The 16,527-nt window shown below is 34.2% G+C and overlaps 2 protein-coding genes and 1 long non-coding RNA gene across 4 annotated transcripts; 2 read left to right on the forward strand and 1 right to left on the reverse strand.

The window, feature by feature from the left end:
• Positions 1-291: 291 nt before the first annotated feature.
• Positions 292-818, reverse strand: LOC123907885 (ferredoxin C 1, chloroplastic). Its single transcript, XM_045958315.1, has one exon. The coding sequence runs from the start codon at positions 816-818 to the stop codon at positions 360-362; it is 459 nt and encodes a 152-aa protein (XP_045814271.1). The 3' UTR covers positions 292-359.
• Positions 819-2,474: 1,656 nt separating this feature from the next.
• LOC123907864 (cysteine synthase) lies at positions 2,475-7,169 on the forward strand. 2 transcript variants are annotated; one of them, XM_045958285.1, is made up of 12 exons: positions 2,744-2,948; positions 2,989-3,027; positions 3,169-3,226; positions 3,353-3,462; positions 3,614-3,671; positions 4,171-4,434; positions 4,530-4,667; positions 4,814-4,865; positions 5,431-5,510; positions 6,308-6,367; positions 6,488-6,568; positions 6,937-7,169. In XM_045958285.1, exons 3-12 carry the CDS (start codon positions 3,185-3,187, stop codon positions 7,027-7,029), a joined length of 978 nt encoding a protein of 325 aa, XP_045814241.1. In that variant the 5' UTR covers positions 2,744-2,948; positions 2,989-3,027; positions 3,169-3,184; the 3' UTR covers positions 7,030-7,169. The 2 variants fall into 2 exon arrangements, with proteins under 2 accessions (XP_045814240.1, XP_045814241.1); XM_045958284.1 differs by lacking the exons at positions 2,744-2,948; positions 2,989-3,027 and adding an exon at positions 2,475-2,706.
• Positions 7,170-8,709: 1,540 nt separating this feature from the next.
• On the forward strand, positions 8,710-16,109 carry LOC123908521. Its single transcript, XR_006809632.1, has 4 exons — positions 8,710-9,338; positions 9,694-9,789; positions 12,034-12,131; positions 15,593-16,109. It is a non-coding gene; the product is annotated as an uncharacterized LOC123908521 (long non-coding RNA).
• Positions 16,110-16,527: the final 418 nt, after the last annotated feature.

Below are 16,527 nucleotides of genomic sequence, written 5' to 3' on the forward strand. Positions count from 1 at the left end.
GTTTAGTATTTAATAAATATTGTATGAGATGAATGACCATGTATCCGCATCTAGTAAATTATGATATGTATTTTGATTGGAGTCAAATGCTATGAAGCGTTGTGTAAGTAAATAGACATTAATATCGGTAATAATCTGAGAAAAGCATAATGAATGTAATCACATGTCTCGGCGTTGTGTTGGGAGAAACCATCAATCAAAAGTGTTGCTACAAATATTCTATTTCATCATGCATCAACAAAAACCTACTAATTGAAGTAACTTTGCATATCAAAGAGACAGTATAACTGATTATAAGAAACAATCAAAAACTCAATTCCATTGACAGATGAGAATTACAATCAAAACTGAAAACTAGATTAGTCATTGGCTGTGGCTAACTGCATTGACAGTAGCTCATCCTCCGGGATAACCTTGATATGACAATCAGAACGAGGGTAAGAAGCACACAAGAGTGCATAACCACGCTCTACAACATCATCACTGAGCATTCCATCACTCTGATCAACTGTGCCACTGATAAGACGAGCAGGGCAAGTCATGCAAACTCCAAGCTTGCAATCATGAGGCACAGATAAGCCAGAATCCAATGCCTTTGACAATATGGTCTCATCAGGTTCAACTTCAAGCTCTGTAGACTTGCCTTCATGTTCAATCACTACTTTGTAAGAAGACCTCACAGTGAAAGTGAGTGGTGGTGATTGGTGTGAACCTGAACCAAGACGTGGCCTTGTGTTGAACTGAGAAGAAGAAGGGAACTTAGTTGTGGGGTGCTTCTGTCTGAAAAGAGTTAAGGGTGTAAATTGAAGGGTTGCCATGTTTGTGTGTTTGGTGTTTCAAAACCAAATGTTAAGTGTTTTCTGAGATGGGGTTGAAAGGATAAGACTTGTGGTTGTGGATTGGTGAGTGTTTGTGGCTATTTACTCTTTTGTACACACCTTGATTGAATTCCAGCTGGAGGCAAGTCTTTCAAAGGGGGTAAATAGGGAAATACCAGTAGGACAAAGCAAAATTATTTCGAAGTATGTGACTTATTAGCTAAATTATTTTTCTAAAATGAAAACTATGAATTTTTATTTTTTTCACGAATAAATATAATTTACTCAAATAATGAGAAATCCTTTTTACAGAGTTTTTTTTTTTGGTAAAATTTTTACAGAGTATTATTCTTGCATATAATATTTTTTGATTTACCCTTATCCAAAAATAAACTATAGTAAATTTTTTTAAGATTAAACCGCTGATCATTTGTTTAAAGTTTACAATCTCTTATTCTCTTAATCTCTTGACGGCACATATGAGTTTATATGTAGGAAAGTAAAATTTATTTTAAAGAATTCACTTTATAATTAACGACAGAAAGATAATATTTGATAAAAAAAAATCAATTTTATTATTTTATTTATTTTTGACGGAGTCAATTTTGTTATTTGATAATCAAAATATATGTTTTTTTCTATCTCCTATTTTCAAAATACACACAAAATATCTGACACCAAATTTTAGAAGAATTATTTTATGTTCAAATACTATTACTATTTTCTAAAATCTTTGACTATTAATATATTATCTTCAGTTTTGAATATAAACTAAAAAAGTTTTTAAATTCATTAAATAAATAAAGCATTTATCCGGACTAGAACCGCTAACAAGGTTCATATTTATATATATCAATCATTAGTTGATTTAATGGTGATTGATACTGGATCCGGTAGGAAGAATCACAGTTCAATTCTCGCTACTGCAATCGAGAGAGGTTAGACTACTTGGTACCAGAGTTGACCTCAAACCAGATTAAGCATCAAGCAGACCAAATATTGATTGTGAAAAAAAAAAAAACATGTTCATATCAGTATAATCAAAGTAAATTATAAACTTAAATGAAATTCAAGGGATTCAACCTATTATTATTTTTATCGTGAATATCAATACCATTGAAAAAAATGAACTCACTTGGGTTGGTGCATTGGTATTGGTTTGGGACCTGGGAGCGTGCTCGTCTTGAGATTTGAGGTTTGATTCTCTCTGACGCCAATTTGGGTGGGCTAATTTAATTTTTTTTTAAAAAAATCATTGAAAAATGGAAAGACATGTTAGAAATGGTTCCTTCATTAATCAATAATTGTGTTTCCATACAAATCAAATGTTTTTTATTTATGGAAAATGTCATCGATATACTCTATTCAATATTTTAAAGATGTTAAATATTACTCTATAAAAAAATGTTAAATATTATTTTTTTAATATATCCAACCAATTTCCGGAATACCGTTTATCATTACGTTTTTTTTTTTTTCACTGTCAGTTGAATTTTGTTCGGGGATTAGTTCTGACATCAATTGATTTTAGTCTTCTCTCAATCGCAGTTACGGGGTTCGAACCACGATTCTCTTTACCAAGTTCAGCGTCAATCAAACACCGAATCAACTAAAGATGTTTGTTTATTAATGAAGTAGTAGTTTAATGAGCAAAATATCACGGAAATTCTATGTTCCAACTTCCAATCCCGGGTCCCGCGTATTGCAACTCTGTCAACTGAGTTTACGACACACAATCCCATTTCTTTACTATATCCATCAGATTGCTACGAGTATAAGCCAGCCCAGCCGTCTCTACTCCTATCCTATGCACAGTTCTCTTTGTCATTACCACGTCTCGTTTCTATCACCTTTTATTCTTTATTCCTCATACCATTTCTCAACCAAGGTCATACTTTTCTTCTTAGTACTACTTTCTCTTTAATCAATTTCTCTACAATTTCTAATTAATTAATTAATTTAGGGTTTATTTCCCACTAATTACTACTTCTTTATTTATACTTCCTTATTATTACGCCACCTTTTCTACGCCTCGAACGCTAATTTCGTTACAACTAATCATAATTCCTTTCCTCACTATATATATATACTCCTTCCATTTAACCAACCACTCATATTTCATATAACAACAACTTATTATTATTTTTTTTTTTTCCTTCAAAAAAAAAAAAACTTATACTTTTTCTCATCTTTTTTGCTTTTCATAAAGGTGATGCCAACTTATTTGTTTTTCTATTGTTCATAAATCTTTCAATTTCCTATCTATGATCGGTTATGTTGATACTTGTTTTTCTATGTTCATATAGCTTTTTGTTTGATTACTATGCTAATACTTTATTTTGTTTTGTAGTGAGTGAGCTGATATCATGGCTGTGGAAAGATCTGGAATTGCCAAAGATGTTACAGAAGTGAGTTTCTGTTCATTGATTTTTATTTTCTGTATGATTTTTCTTGATGGGATTTGTCCCTATTGATAGTGTAATCTGATTAGATAACATGTTGTTGTTGTTGTACAATATTTGTTTGTTGTGTAGTTGATTGGAAAAACCCCATTAGTGTATCTAAATAGAATTGCTGATGGTTGTGTGGCTCGAGTTGCTGCCAAATTGGAATTGATGGAGCCATGCTCTAGTGTCAAAGACAGGTAACTAGTTTTTCCATGTCATATGAGTATTGATTCTGAGTTTTTTTTGTTCATGTTTTTGGTAGAATTGTGTTTGGCATGGGTCTTTGGGATTATGTATTGCGGATTTGTGCTTGTTTGCTTGTACTTATGATATATATTTGACATGCAGGATTGGCTATAGTATGATTACTGATGCAGAAGAGAAGGGGCTTATCACACCTGGACAGGTTGGTATATCTCGATAATCTCAATAACTGAAGTAAAGTGAAGCTAGTAATAGATTAGTAAAAGTGCATTATCTGAAACTGTGGTTTGGGAGCAAAGTGGTGCTGCTTGCTTATTACTATGATAACTTTTGTTATGGTGTAAACTGTTATATCTTTATTTACTCATTGTGTGTTTGTGTGATTCATGGCTTCTTCTGAAAAATTCAAGTATGTATGGCTGGATTATCATCTTTGGTGAAGATTTCTATCATATGTGTGATGTGGAGTGTGAATCTTTTCCTATAAAATGATTACTGAATGCAATTTATGTTACTATTGTAGGAGTCACTCTAGATCTTAATGATACATCATTTATTTTTGCAACTGATATGTATAATGCTTGGAAATCACTTTAGATCTTAAGGAAAAGAGAGGAATTCTGGGTATTAATTTATTGTATTGTATCTCATAGCTGACCATTAATATTTGTTTTTCATGTGGGTTTCTTATTTTACCGAAGAGTGTCCTCATTGAACCAACAAGTGGTAATACTGGCATTGGATTAGCCTTCATGGCAGCGGCCAAGGGTTACAAGCTCATAATTACAATGCCTGCTTCAATGAGTCTTGAAAGAAGAATCATTCTATTAGCTTTTGGAGCTGAATTGGTTTTGACAGACCCTGCAAAGGGAATGAAAGGAGCTGTTCAGAAAGCTGAAGAGATATTGGCCAAGACACCAAATGCATACATACTTCAGCAATTTGAAAACCCTGCCAATCCCAAGGTATATACCTCAGCAATTTGCATACATCCTTTGTTTCTATAACTAGCACAATGGACTCTTGCCACTTTGAGCAATTTTTATTGTTACTGTTGCAGGTACATTATGAAACCACCGGTCCAGAGATATGGAAAGGCACGGAAGGGAAAGTTGATGCATTTGTTTCAGGGATAGGTACTGGTGGTACCATAACAGGTGCTGGGAAATATCTGAAAGAGCAAAATTCCAACATAAAGGTTTGTTTTTCTCCCTAAATATGTGTTTGGATAAATTTATGAATACTTGGGATAAGATTTAACAGAAAAATGAACTCATCTATACTATACCTATGTCACTCTCTTTTATATGTTGTCAGCAATTAACATCATTTCTCTTTATGTAGCTAATTGGTGTGGAACCAGTGGAGAGTCCAGTGCTCTCAGGAGGAAAGCCTGGTGAGTTATAAACTTTTCTCAGTTTTCTGTAATAATTTAATTTTCCAAACTTGCATATGAATCACAAAATTCTTGCATTACGACTTGATATGTTATTTAATTTCCTATTGATCTGTTTATAAGGGTTATTGAGCCTTAATGATAAAATGGAAGAGGGTCTGATTAGAAGGGGCAGAGGAAGACCTAAAAAATTTCAGGAGAAACTATTTAAAATAAGGAAAAATGTTGGACTTCTCACTAGTTTTTTTCAGAATACTGTATTCGTTGTGTCTTTCCTTGTGAATTTATCTCAACATCATTTCATGATTTGTTGACCAGATTGATCATTGGACTAATCACATGCTACACATATGTAGTTTCTATCATTGTGATTATGCCATATTTTCTTCATCTTAAGATTATCCCTTCAGATGGTAGACTAAGTAACTCAGTTCCTATTTGGTTTTTCTTCATATGGTAGACATAGTTTCAACAGTTTTTATTTAGAATAAAGCCTTATTGTTGAGATCAATAACTTTTGTTTTATGTTGTGGATAATATTCAATTTGCCGCTGTGAATGTTCAGGTCCTCACAAGATTCAAGGGATTGGTGCTGGCTTTGTCCCTGGTGTCTTGGAAGTTAATCTTATTGATGAAGTTGTTCAAGTAAGCTTAAACAACTTGTCGATAATCATTGCATTATTCAAGAGATTACATCCTTAAAAAATATATAATGATGTATGAAAATAATTTTTTGAAGTTGTTTTAAAATTCTATGTATGGTTTTATAAGGTGGGAAAATTCACATGTCCAAAGGTGGGAAAATTCACATGTCCATATTTGTTGCATCTGATTATTGATGATATCTTGGCCTTATGCCCTCAATTCTTAGATATGCTTTTGACTTTGCAGTTTATTGTTTTATATAAGTGATACTAGTATGGATACAATGTTTACTTTGACTTGGTTGAAGTAGATTTTTGCTACTTCTTATCGGTCATTTCTAGTTTGAAAACCCTTTCAATTAAATTTTAATATAAACTTGTGGTAAAGCGCTATGGTTATGCTTCCCTAGGAAAGTTCTGAGTAGGAACAAAGTTCCAGTTTGATTTAATGTGGATTCTAATTTACACTATCTAATTAGTTAGATTTAATGTGGAATGAAGTTGAACAGTTCTACCTTGAGAATGTGAATCTTGGATGGCTTTGAAATCTGGGTGCTGATTTTAGGGCCATAAATATGAATATGGACAAATCATGATTTCTGATTTTGTAATATTGATGTCACTTCTGACCTTTGATGATTGAATTCTTATCTGATAAACTTTTGAATTAATATAAAAGAATTTTAATTTCCGAAGATAAAGTTGTAATTGAATGTATTAGAAGGATAACGAATATCTCATCATTTTGCAATAGTTGTCAATATTTAATGTTTTAACCAGATATGTGTTATTTGGCAGATATCAAGTGATGAAGCAATCGAAACTGCAAAGCTTCTAGCGCTTAAAGAAGGCCTATTTGTAAGTTCTAAACTTGTATTGAAACAGCTAAGAGTCAGCATGTTGTTTTCTAGCTGGGCATAGACTTCTTTAATCCAATTTTGTAGTTTACAGACCCTCTTTACTTTGATATTGTCTTAGGTGGGTATATCTTCTGGAGCTGCAGCCGCTGCCGCCATTAAGATAGCCAAAAGGCCAGAAAATGCTGGGAAGCTTATTGTTGTAAGTTGATTATATCTCTACAATTTTAGTTGAAATATTTAGAAATATCAAGTTTCTTAAAACGACAAAATTAATTTGGGCATAAGGTTCAACTATAGAGCTCGTGATCTCTAGGACCACAATGACAACATGATATTACGGATGGGAAAACCTTTTAGATATGAAGATTAAATTGGGCATTGTAGATTTAGAACTCATGGAACTGATCTGATGTTAATCAGAAATATGGTTTCTATAGCTTAAGAACTAGCTAATATAATTTCATCTTTTTGTTTATTCAAACTTGCATGATTCTTTAAAGCCAATGTTTTACTATACAAGATTATGGTGCTCATGTTGAGTTGTGGTTCCATTTTGACATGGTGCAGGTCATTTTTCCAAGCTTTGGGGAGAGGTACCTATCCTCTGTGCTATTTGAGTCTGTGAGACGCGAAGCTGAAACCATGACTTTCGAGCCCTGAATTATAGCTTAAGGCTTTAAATTGCTACACCTGTTTTTTCTTGAGAATTACTGTTGTTAATCTGAAATAAAACTTGTTTTAGAAGACTGAGATGGAATAAATTTGGCATTTGATAGTATATATAACTGTTTTTCTGTTAATGATTTAGGGATAGACACATTAATTATTAGTAGTTTTCAGACTATTAAATCCCACGAAAATTACAAGGCTGGCACGTCAAATTAATCAATGTAACTGAGCAGTCGAATGGGATGGACAATCACTGAAATAATTGTGGCAGAAAAATTATGTTTATTTTGGATCCTTAATGTGAGTTAGGAATGGAATCAAAATAATATCAAGAATGAATATATTCAAGAGAATAAAGAAATATAATAGTGCTTAAAAATGTGACATAGTTTTGCACCAAGACCATTTAATCATGGGCACATGTTAACATTAACATTTTCTTATAATCTTATAAGTAAAATCACTTAATACTACAAGTGATCAAAATTTAACTCTTATGCATCATCCATGTCATTTTGCTCTAGTTCCGGAGTATTTGAGTTCAATTTTTAGTGAGAATAATTTTTTGTTATATTTTAGCCGAAGTTTAAAATTAGATGGTTAATACAAAAATTTTAAAAATAAATACATTTTACCTTTTTTTAACAGTAATATAGTAAAAAACTTGCTATATGATGATAGCAAATACACAATATTAACTAAGGTGGGTGCATAACAATTTATAAGTTTATTTCAAAGTTGAGTCTTTTGTAAGATGATCCAAAACTTGTCATCCATATCAACATTCTGGAAACTCACATCATCTTTTTAATAGAAATAATTCTTGGTTATACTTTACTTATACTTATTTGGGGTTAATAATAAATAAATAAATAAGTAATAAACTCACATCATCTTTAAATTTCAAATCAAAGGTGTTGATCAATGAACCCAAACATCATGAGTTGCATTCTCTTAGCCACTCTCATTTTCATGAATCAAATCGAACCATATATAATTCAAGTACAATTCATTTATTCTATGAGCTTAGTATTAAACTCAAATTCTAACTTTAACGAGTTAATTATTGAATGAAGTCTCATACTATTTTTGAGTTTATTCGGTTCATTTTCTATTTTACCTTGATAAAAACATAAAAAATTAGAAAAGAGAAAGAAGGACGAAGGAAAAAAAAAAAAAAGAGATGGTTTTACAATATTAAAAAAAAAATGGCGAAGGAATTGTTATTCCGAAAGGACAATGGGTTGTGAAAAGCCCAAAATGTGGAGGATATATAGGTGTTGTTGATGAAATGAAATGTAAATTTGGGAGGAAAATGAAAGATATTTTCTTTTTAGTCTCATGGTTCTTTTTCACCCTCTGAATTTTACTTTTTTGTCCTTCAATAAAAATTTCGGTTTCTACGAACCGAATTTTTTTTGCCTTGAAAAAAAAAATTCGGTTTCTGTTAACCGAAATTTTCCTAAATTTGAACTAGAAAAAACTTCGGTTTCTACGAACCGAAGTTTTTATCAACTATCAAGGGCAAAATTAGAATATTTGGGTTATAAAAGATACATGGGACCCGAAGAGAAAATATCAAAATGAAATGGCGAGAGAAAATTTGCATTTGCATTGTAGTAATTGTTCAACACTCACTCTCACCTATATATAACCATTTCTTCACAATGTTGTTTCTAACTCGGGAGTGAGAAGAGCCTAATATAGAAATTAGGGTTTCAATCTCTCTCATGTCACTGTGAATCAATCAACGATGGTATAACTCACTCTCTCTAACTCTCTGTCTCTCCTCCCTACTAAGTCAGGCTTCGATCGCCACTGAACCAAATTGATAAAAGTTTTTTAGTGAGGCTTTGAATGAGGCAATGATATGATTGATTGATTGATGGATTGTTGTGGCGAGGCGTTTCTGACGCAGCCACCACTCTCTTTCTGATCCTTTTTTGGTTCCCATTTCAACTTTTTGCTTTGAGTGAGGCTTTCATGAATGAGTTTCTCACTCTCATTGCCAATGATCATTCATATTTCTACTTGGATATATAAGAGCCAGAACTGCTAAGGGCATTCCATCCAGCAGCGTAAGCATCTGGATAATCTGGAATGTGACGGAATCGGAGTATCTAAGAGATGTTCTAAGATACTCTTAAGAGGTTCCCCCACAATCACAGGGAGATATTACCTGAGGTAGGTTAAAGGCGATGGGATTGGAGAGGAGAAGCCTGAGCACCCCAAACTGTTGAGAGAAGTATCAGACCTTCCATTTATTAGAAGAACTTCGGAGAGTTTTTCCTAACTCAGGAGTAAGAGGCTGATATAGAAATTTGCATTTGAGTCTGTCTGGTTTCACTGTGAATCAGGGTCCGTTTGGAATAGCTTATTTTTCAGCTTATGCAAAACAACTTATTATAAGTGTTTATGGTAGTTTATGGAAAAATAGCTTATAAAAATACAGTTTTTGTTAGTGGGAGTTTATAAATTAACACAAAAACTTAGTATTTATTTGCATAAGCTGTTTTGTTGTATAAGCTCAAAAATAAGCTATATTCCAAACAGGCCCTCAATGATAAATGCAGAGACAAAGGGCTTTTCAAGTTCAAGGATGAATTCTGTATAACTTTTTATCTCTTATGTTTTACCCCATCATTTCTTTTTCAGGTGGCACAAAAAAAAATACAAGATGCCAATACCAATATCTAAAGATGCACAAACAAAACTCAAGGGAGTTGATTTTGGTGAAGAAATGTAAATGTGGTACATTTCTTTGTCATATTCATATTCAATTCAATGTTGTAGACACTCAAACTTTAGCCAAAGTAATCTTGCATTACACATTAGTCTTAAGTTCATAGCCTGTCCAGATTTTTTGGGTTACTGATTGAACTACTCCCATTTAGGAAACTGGAAATTTCAAACAGTTTGAAATGGATAAAAATAATTAATTATGACTTATATGGAAATCTAGTATCTGTATCTGATGAAATATGTGGAAACTTGTAAATAGTGAACAAATTAGCCAACGATTTAGTGGAGTTGCAAGTTTCACAACTTGGATTCAATTTAGTTTTACTCCTAATAACAACATATGCTTTTCAAGGCTTTAGCTCATTACTATGAAGCCAAGGAACACCTGTTAGATTTAACCGACTTTTCATTGAATGTGAGTGTTATAAGTTTTGAGTCATTCAACTCTTTTTTTATTCTTTTTAACCTATTACTTATTTTGTATTTCCTGACAGTAAGTATTGATGATTGGCATTGGTGTAGTTGAATACTGCTGCTGATTATATTTTGTTGGGTATTATTGAATTGAATGAGGCAGTGATGATGGAAGGATGAATGGTTGTGGCGAGGCGTTTCTGGTGCAGCCCCCATTCTCTTTCTGAGCCTCATTTTTTTGTTGACATTGCAAGTTTCTGAGTGAGGCTTTGATGAGTTTCTCACTCTCATTGCCAATGATCGTTCCTACGTCACCTCTCTTCACCATCACCACCAACAATAACAACAAAATCTCACTTTCTCTTCCACTCTCTCTCTCTCTCTCTCTCTCTCTCTCTCTCTCTCTCTCTCTGCTTCATCATCATCATCATCATCATCATCCTCGAACTCAATTTTCGACCTTCCTTTTTTCTTTCTTCTTCTTCTAGATATAATGAGGCAGTGATGATGTTTCATGCAACTGCTGCATGTATCAGATCAGACATTGTGAGTGAAGAAAAAAAGAGACCTTGTGGCGAGGCGACTTCGTCTTGCAGTGGCAGCCATGGTCCTCCTCTTCACTCTCTTTTCTGACAGTATACCTTTACCTGAGCCTCCACTCTCTCTCTCTCTCTCTCTCTCTCTCTCATCATCCTCAAACCCTAAAACCATTCATTATCTTTGGGATATAACAAGGCAGTGATGATATTTCACGCAAATGATCAGACATTGTGAGTGAAGAAAAGTGACATGTACTGGCGAGGTAACTGTGTCAGTGGGTCCTTCCATAGACGCATGTAGTTGCAGCCATGCTCATGTTCCTCCCCGTCACTGTCTTCAATCTGAGCCTTGTATTCTTCTTCAACAGCCCCACTCTTCATCTTTCTCCCATTCTTCCTAGTTTAATTGTCCTTTCTAGGAAAAACAGTAATAAAAATTTGCATTTTGCATTGTATGTAGTACTTGTTCAACACTCAATACACAATGTTGTTTCTATATATAATCATTTCTTCACAATGTTGTTTCTAACTCGGGAGTGAGAAGAGCCTGATATAGAAATTAGGGTTTCAATCTCTCTCGTGTCACTGTGAATCAATCAATGATGGTATACCTCTCTCTCACTCTCTCTCCTCCCTACTAATTCCAGCGACAATCACCTCTGGACCAACTAACGATTGGTAACAAGTTTTTTAGTGAGGCTTTGAATGAGGCAATGATGATTGATTGATGGATTGTTTGTGGCGAGGCGTTTCTGACGCAGCCACCACTCTCTTTCTGAGCCTTTTTTGGTCCTCATTGCAAGTTTTTGTTTTGAGTGAGGCTTTGATGAATGAGTTTCTCACTCTCATTGCCAATGATCAATAATATTTCTACTTCGCTCTCCACACACACCATCACCACCATCACAACAACATAACTTCTTTCTCTCTCTCTCTCTCTCTCTCTGCTTCATCGAACTGGACCGGACCTCTTGTTTTTCTTCTTCTTTTTTGGATAAAATGAGGCAGTGATGATGATGTTTCATGTGTATCAGATCAGACATTTTTAGTGAAGAAGAAATTTGTTGTGTCATGGCGAGGTGACTCCGTTTCGCAGTTGCAGCTATGCCAATGATCTTCCTCTTCTCCGACAATACACTTCTATCTGAGCCTCTTATTCTATAATAATTTTCTGTCATTTCTTCATAAGCTATATTCCAAACAGGCCCTCAATGATAAATGCAGAGACAAAGGGCTTTTGAAGGACGAATTCTGTATAACTTTCTATCTCTTATGTTTTACCCCATCATTTCTTTTTCAGGTGGCACAAAAAAAATACAAGATGCCAATACCAATATCTAAAGATGCACAAACAAAACTCAAGGGAGTTGACGATTTTGGTGAAGAAATGTAAATGTGGTACATTTCTTTTCATATTCAATTCAATGTTGTAGACACTCAAACTTTTGCCAAAGTAATCTTGCATTACACATTAGTCTTAAGTTCATAGTGTGTCCAGATTTTTTGGGTTAGTGATTGAACTACTCCCATTTAGGAAACTGGAAATTTCGAACAGTTTGAAATGGATAAAAATAATTACTTATGACTTATATGGAAAACCAGTATCTGTATCTGGTGAAATATGTTGAAACTTGTAAACTGTGAACAAATTAGCCAACGATTTAGTGGAATTGCAAGTTTCACAACTTGGATTCAATTTGGTTTAACTCCTAATAACAACATATGCTTTTCAAGGCTTTAGCTCATTACTGAATTGAATGAGGCAGTGATGATGGAAGGATGAATGGTTGTGGCGAGGCGTTTCTGGCGCAGCCACCATTCTCTTTCTGAGCCTCTTTTTTTGCAAGTTTCTGAGTGAGGCTTTGATGAGTTTCTCACTCTCATTGCCAATGATCATTCCTACTTCACCTCTCTTCACCACCAACACCAACAAGAAAAGCTCGCTTTCTCTTTCACTCTCTCTCTCTCTCTCTGACTCATCATCATAATCATAATCATTATCATCAACTTGACTTTCTTTCTTCTTCTTTTGGATAATACGAGGCAGTGATGATGTTTAATGCAACTGCATGTATCTGATCAGACATTGTGGGTGAAGAAGAAAAGAGCTTTGTCATGGCGAGGCAACTCCATCTCGCAGTCGCAGCCATGCTTGTGCTCCTCCTCTTCACTCTCTTCCCTGACAATACACCTCTATCTGAGCCTCCTAATCATAGCATTGTTACATAGTGGAATTTCTTCTTCTTCTTCTTCTGGATAATACGAGGCAGTGTATCTGATCAGACATTATGGGTGAAGAAGAAAAGACCTTTGTCATGGCAAGGCAACTCCATCGTGCAGTCGCAGCCATACTTGTGCTTCTCCTCTTCACTCTCTTCTCTGACAATACACCTCTATCTGAGCCTCCTAATCAATAATAATTTTGAGTCATTTCTTCATAATGCTTTTTCTGTTGTTTGTGCGCCTTGAGTGAGAGGCTGAGATTGATTAATGTTTGAGTCTCTCTGGTTTCAGTGTGAATCAATGATAAAGGCAGAGAGAAAAGGCTCTTAAAGGATCAGTTCTGTATAACTTTCTCTCTGTCATTTTTGACCTGATCTTTTTCTTTTCAAGTGGTACAATAAAAAACACAAGATGCCAATATCTAAAGATGCTAAACAAATAGTATATTTCAAGAAATGTAAATTGGGTACATTTCTTTTTCTCTCATCTCAATTATCGCACCAAGTTCGCTGCTATTCGGATTTTCAATTCAATTTCATGTGTAATTATCTTGAAAACACATAGCAATAAATTTCATGTTGCAGATAAACTTTTTCCAAAGTAATCTCGCATTACATATTAGTTTTAAATTTAAAGTGTAATATTTTTGCTCTTCTTTGCTATAGTACTTCACTCTTCCAACTAGAAATACCATTCATAGAACTACTCCATTTGGGAAATATCAAACAGCTTGAAATGGGTAAAACTAATTACTTTCTATGGTAAACTAGTATCTGATCTGTTTTATAAAAAAACACTTGTATCTGTTCAAATATGTTGACACTTGTAAGTTGTGAACAAATTAGCCAACCAAGTTGGTGGTGATGCAAGTGTCAACTAGGATTCAATCTGGTTTTAGTGCTAATAACAGGATATGCTATAGCTCACTACTGTGAGGCCAACTGGCTAAGTAACCAAGTTAGATTTAACTGACTTTTTTACTGAAGTTGAGTGTTAAAGGTTTTTGAGTCATTTAACTCTTTTCTACTTTCTCCTATTACTTATTATATATATGTAACAGTCGGTCTGTCATTTGCTGCTGATTTAGAGTAAATATGGTTCAGGCAACAAACAATTTACAAGCTATCCTTTTGTTTATCTTTTATTGCTTTTATGTCTCTATTCTGCAAAAAGTGTTCTATTCAGAACATTCCTGCACAGCATAGTGGATAAATTTGTTGTTCCTTCACCTAACTTTTGGTACCTGTTATCTTTTCCAGCACTTTTGATTGTAGTCTTTTAAAAATTCCACTTCAGAGTGAACTTTGGAGCTGCCAGCTAACCCATTTAGGTCTTTTTCAATCTTCAAAATGGGAAGAGACTAAAGGTACAGCAAATTGATTAACATCTTCATACCCATGGCAAAGAGATATATCCATAATCAATTGAAACCTTTGTCAATCTTAAGTACAAGTTGCTGCAGCCGTGTTTTGTTATAGTTTTCATGGTTGAGAACTGACACAGATTTGGAAATGATTCGGTTTGTTGAACTGTTTCTTCTGGTTTTTTGGGTTTTTAATTTAATGAGGCAATGATGATGGATGGTTCTGGGGAGGCGTTTCTATCATGTTGGCGCAGCCAGCCAACTTTCTCTTTCTGAGTCTCTCTCTTTGCAACTACACATTAGTTTGTGAGGCTTTCCTGCTCTCAGAGATTATTCTGTTTGTCTGTGAGTTGCTCATTGCCTATGATCAACAACAATAACGATGAAACGACAACAACAAATACAGCAGCAGCAGCAGCAGCATTCACGCCCTTTCTCTTCACTTTCACCAAATTCAAACGACTCCTTTCTTCATTCTTTCTTCTTCTTCTTTGGGATGTAATGAGGCAGTGATGATATTTCATGCAATTGATTCGGGCATTGAGTGAAGAAAAGAGCCGTGTACTGGCGAGGCGACTGTGTCTTGTGTACTTCTAAAGACGCATGTAGTCGCAGCCATACTCGTGCTCCTCCTCTTCACTCTTATCTGACAAAACACCTAATCTGAGCCTTGCATTCTTCTTCAATACCCACAACTTCATCTTTCACCTTTCTTTTTAGCTTACTTTTCAATGTTTTCAGTCTAGTGTTTCTGATAGCGGCATTAGTGGCACTTCAAAACTACATAGCGAAATTTGAACACGGCTATTGTTTGCGATATGCCCATCATTGCTGTCAAATAACACCACTATAGCATAGCAGAATTTGAGCAAACTGCTATTTTCAATGATCCGTGATTGACAACACGGTTTCCAACATTATTTCTACACCTTTTATTATTTCTTTTGCAGTTTTTTCTTCTTTAATAGCACTTTTCGACCATTTTTTGAGTTTTTTCTTCTTTAACAGCACTTATGCCATTTCTTGACAACATTTTTCCTGTTTTGTCCGTGAGTCGGGACTGAGACTAAAATAGATTATTGTGACTCACGAGGGCCTGCTGGTTTCTGCGTGAAGCATTGATAAATGTACAGGGAAAAGGCTCTCGAGGGATGAATGATGTTCTCATAATCACCCACCTCTAACATCACACTATAAACGCTACATATTTCTTTTGTTTATTTTTTTGTTGAATTGTGTAGAACTCTCATTTTTCACCTCATCTACTTTTCAGGTGTTGTTACAAACAGAACACAAGATCCCGATGTATATATATAAAGAAGCTAAACAAATAAGTTGATTCTGCTGAAGAATTGGACTACATGTCATTTTCTCCCATCTCATGGACCTGCTACACACCAGACCAAGTCCAATGTCACCCTTTTCATATTCAGAAGAATCATAAAGCCAAATAACAATAACTAGTACTCTTAAATATGTGATTCTCCTACCACAACACATCATTATAGTTGTTCCCAAACACGGTTCTCGCCTATATTCCTCTCCAGTCAAGCCAAACTTGGTCCCCAACTTTTTTTTGTTGTAAATTGTGAATAGGAAGGAATTATATGCCCTTTAATTGTTGTCTTTTCTTTATGTTTTGGATATGAATTTCATTGTTCTCTTTAGTCGATCAGAAGAACCACATTTATGTTTAATTCACTTCCATTAAATCCACATATACTTAGTGTGGTTGTAACACAAATAGTTTGGATGTGAGGAACCTAGAAATTTGTTGTGTTTGAGTGATATTTCAAAAGTTCAAGTCTCACATTTTCATTCTTTCTCAATTGGCTTTGTGAACTTTTCTTCTGAAAATATTATTTTTAGAAAATATTTTTTAATTGATGGTCTACTTGAAATTCAGAATTTTGAGATACTTTGACCAAGTTTTTACGTATCTCTCATTTCTATTATCACATTTGATCATTTCTTTAAACAGTGAGTTATAAACAAACCCTTGGTTGCCACTTAGAAAAGACTAGAAAATTATTTTCCTTCTCTCATAATTCGAGATGCCTCAGGTTTTACTTCACAGTTTTTGTTTTGCAAGTTCACTCTAATTCTTTGTTTGCTGTTGTAATCAATTTGCAACAAATTTTACTAGGGTTTTTTTTATATATATACAAATGTGCAAATGCATTTAGAAATAAAAATAGACCTATATGA

Source organism: Trifolium pratense, linkage group LG2, assembly GCF_020283565.1.
Source record: "Trifolium pratense cultivar HEN17-A07 linkage group LG2, ARS_RC_1.1, whole genome shotgun sequence".
NCBI lineage: Eukaryota > Viridiplantae > Streptophyta > Magnoliopsida > Fabales > Fabaceae > Trifolium > Trifolium pratense.

Bases quoted from the DNA above. Each gene is read 5' to 3' on its own strand.
- LOC123907864 (XM_045958284.1), top strand. From the start codon at position 3,185: ATGGCTGTGGAAAGATCTGGAATTGCCAAAGATGTTACAGAA. The intron at 3,227-3,352 runs GTGAGTTTCTGT...TTTGTTGTGTAG, and splicing joins TTGCCAAAGATGTTACAGAA to TTGATTGGAAAAACCCCATT. The intron at 6,569-6,936 runs GTAAGTTGATTA...GACATGGTGCAG, and splicing joins ATGCTGGGAAGCTTATTGTT to GTCATTTTTCCAAGCTTTGG.
- LOC123907885 (XM_045958315.1), bottom strand. From the start codon at position 818: ATGGCAACCCTTCAATTTACACCCTTAACTCTTTTCAGACAGAAGCAC.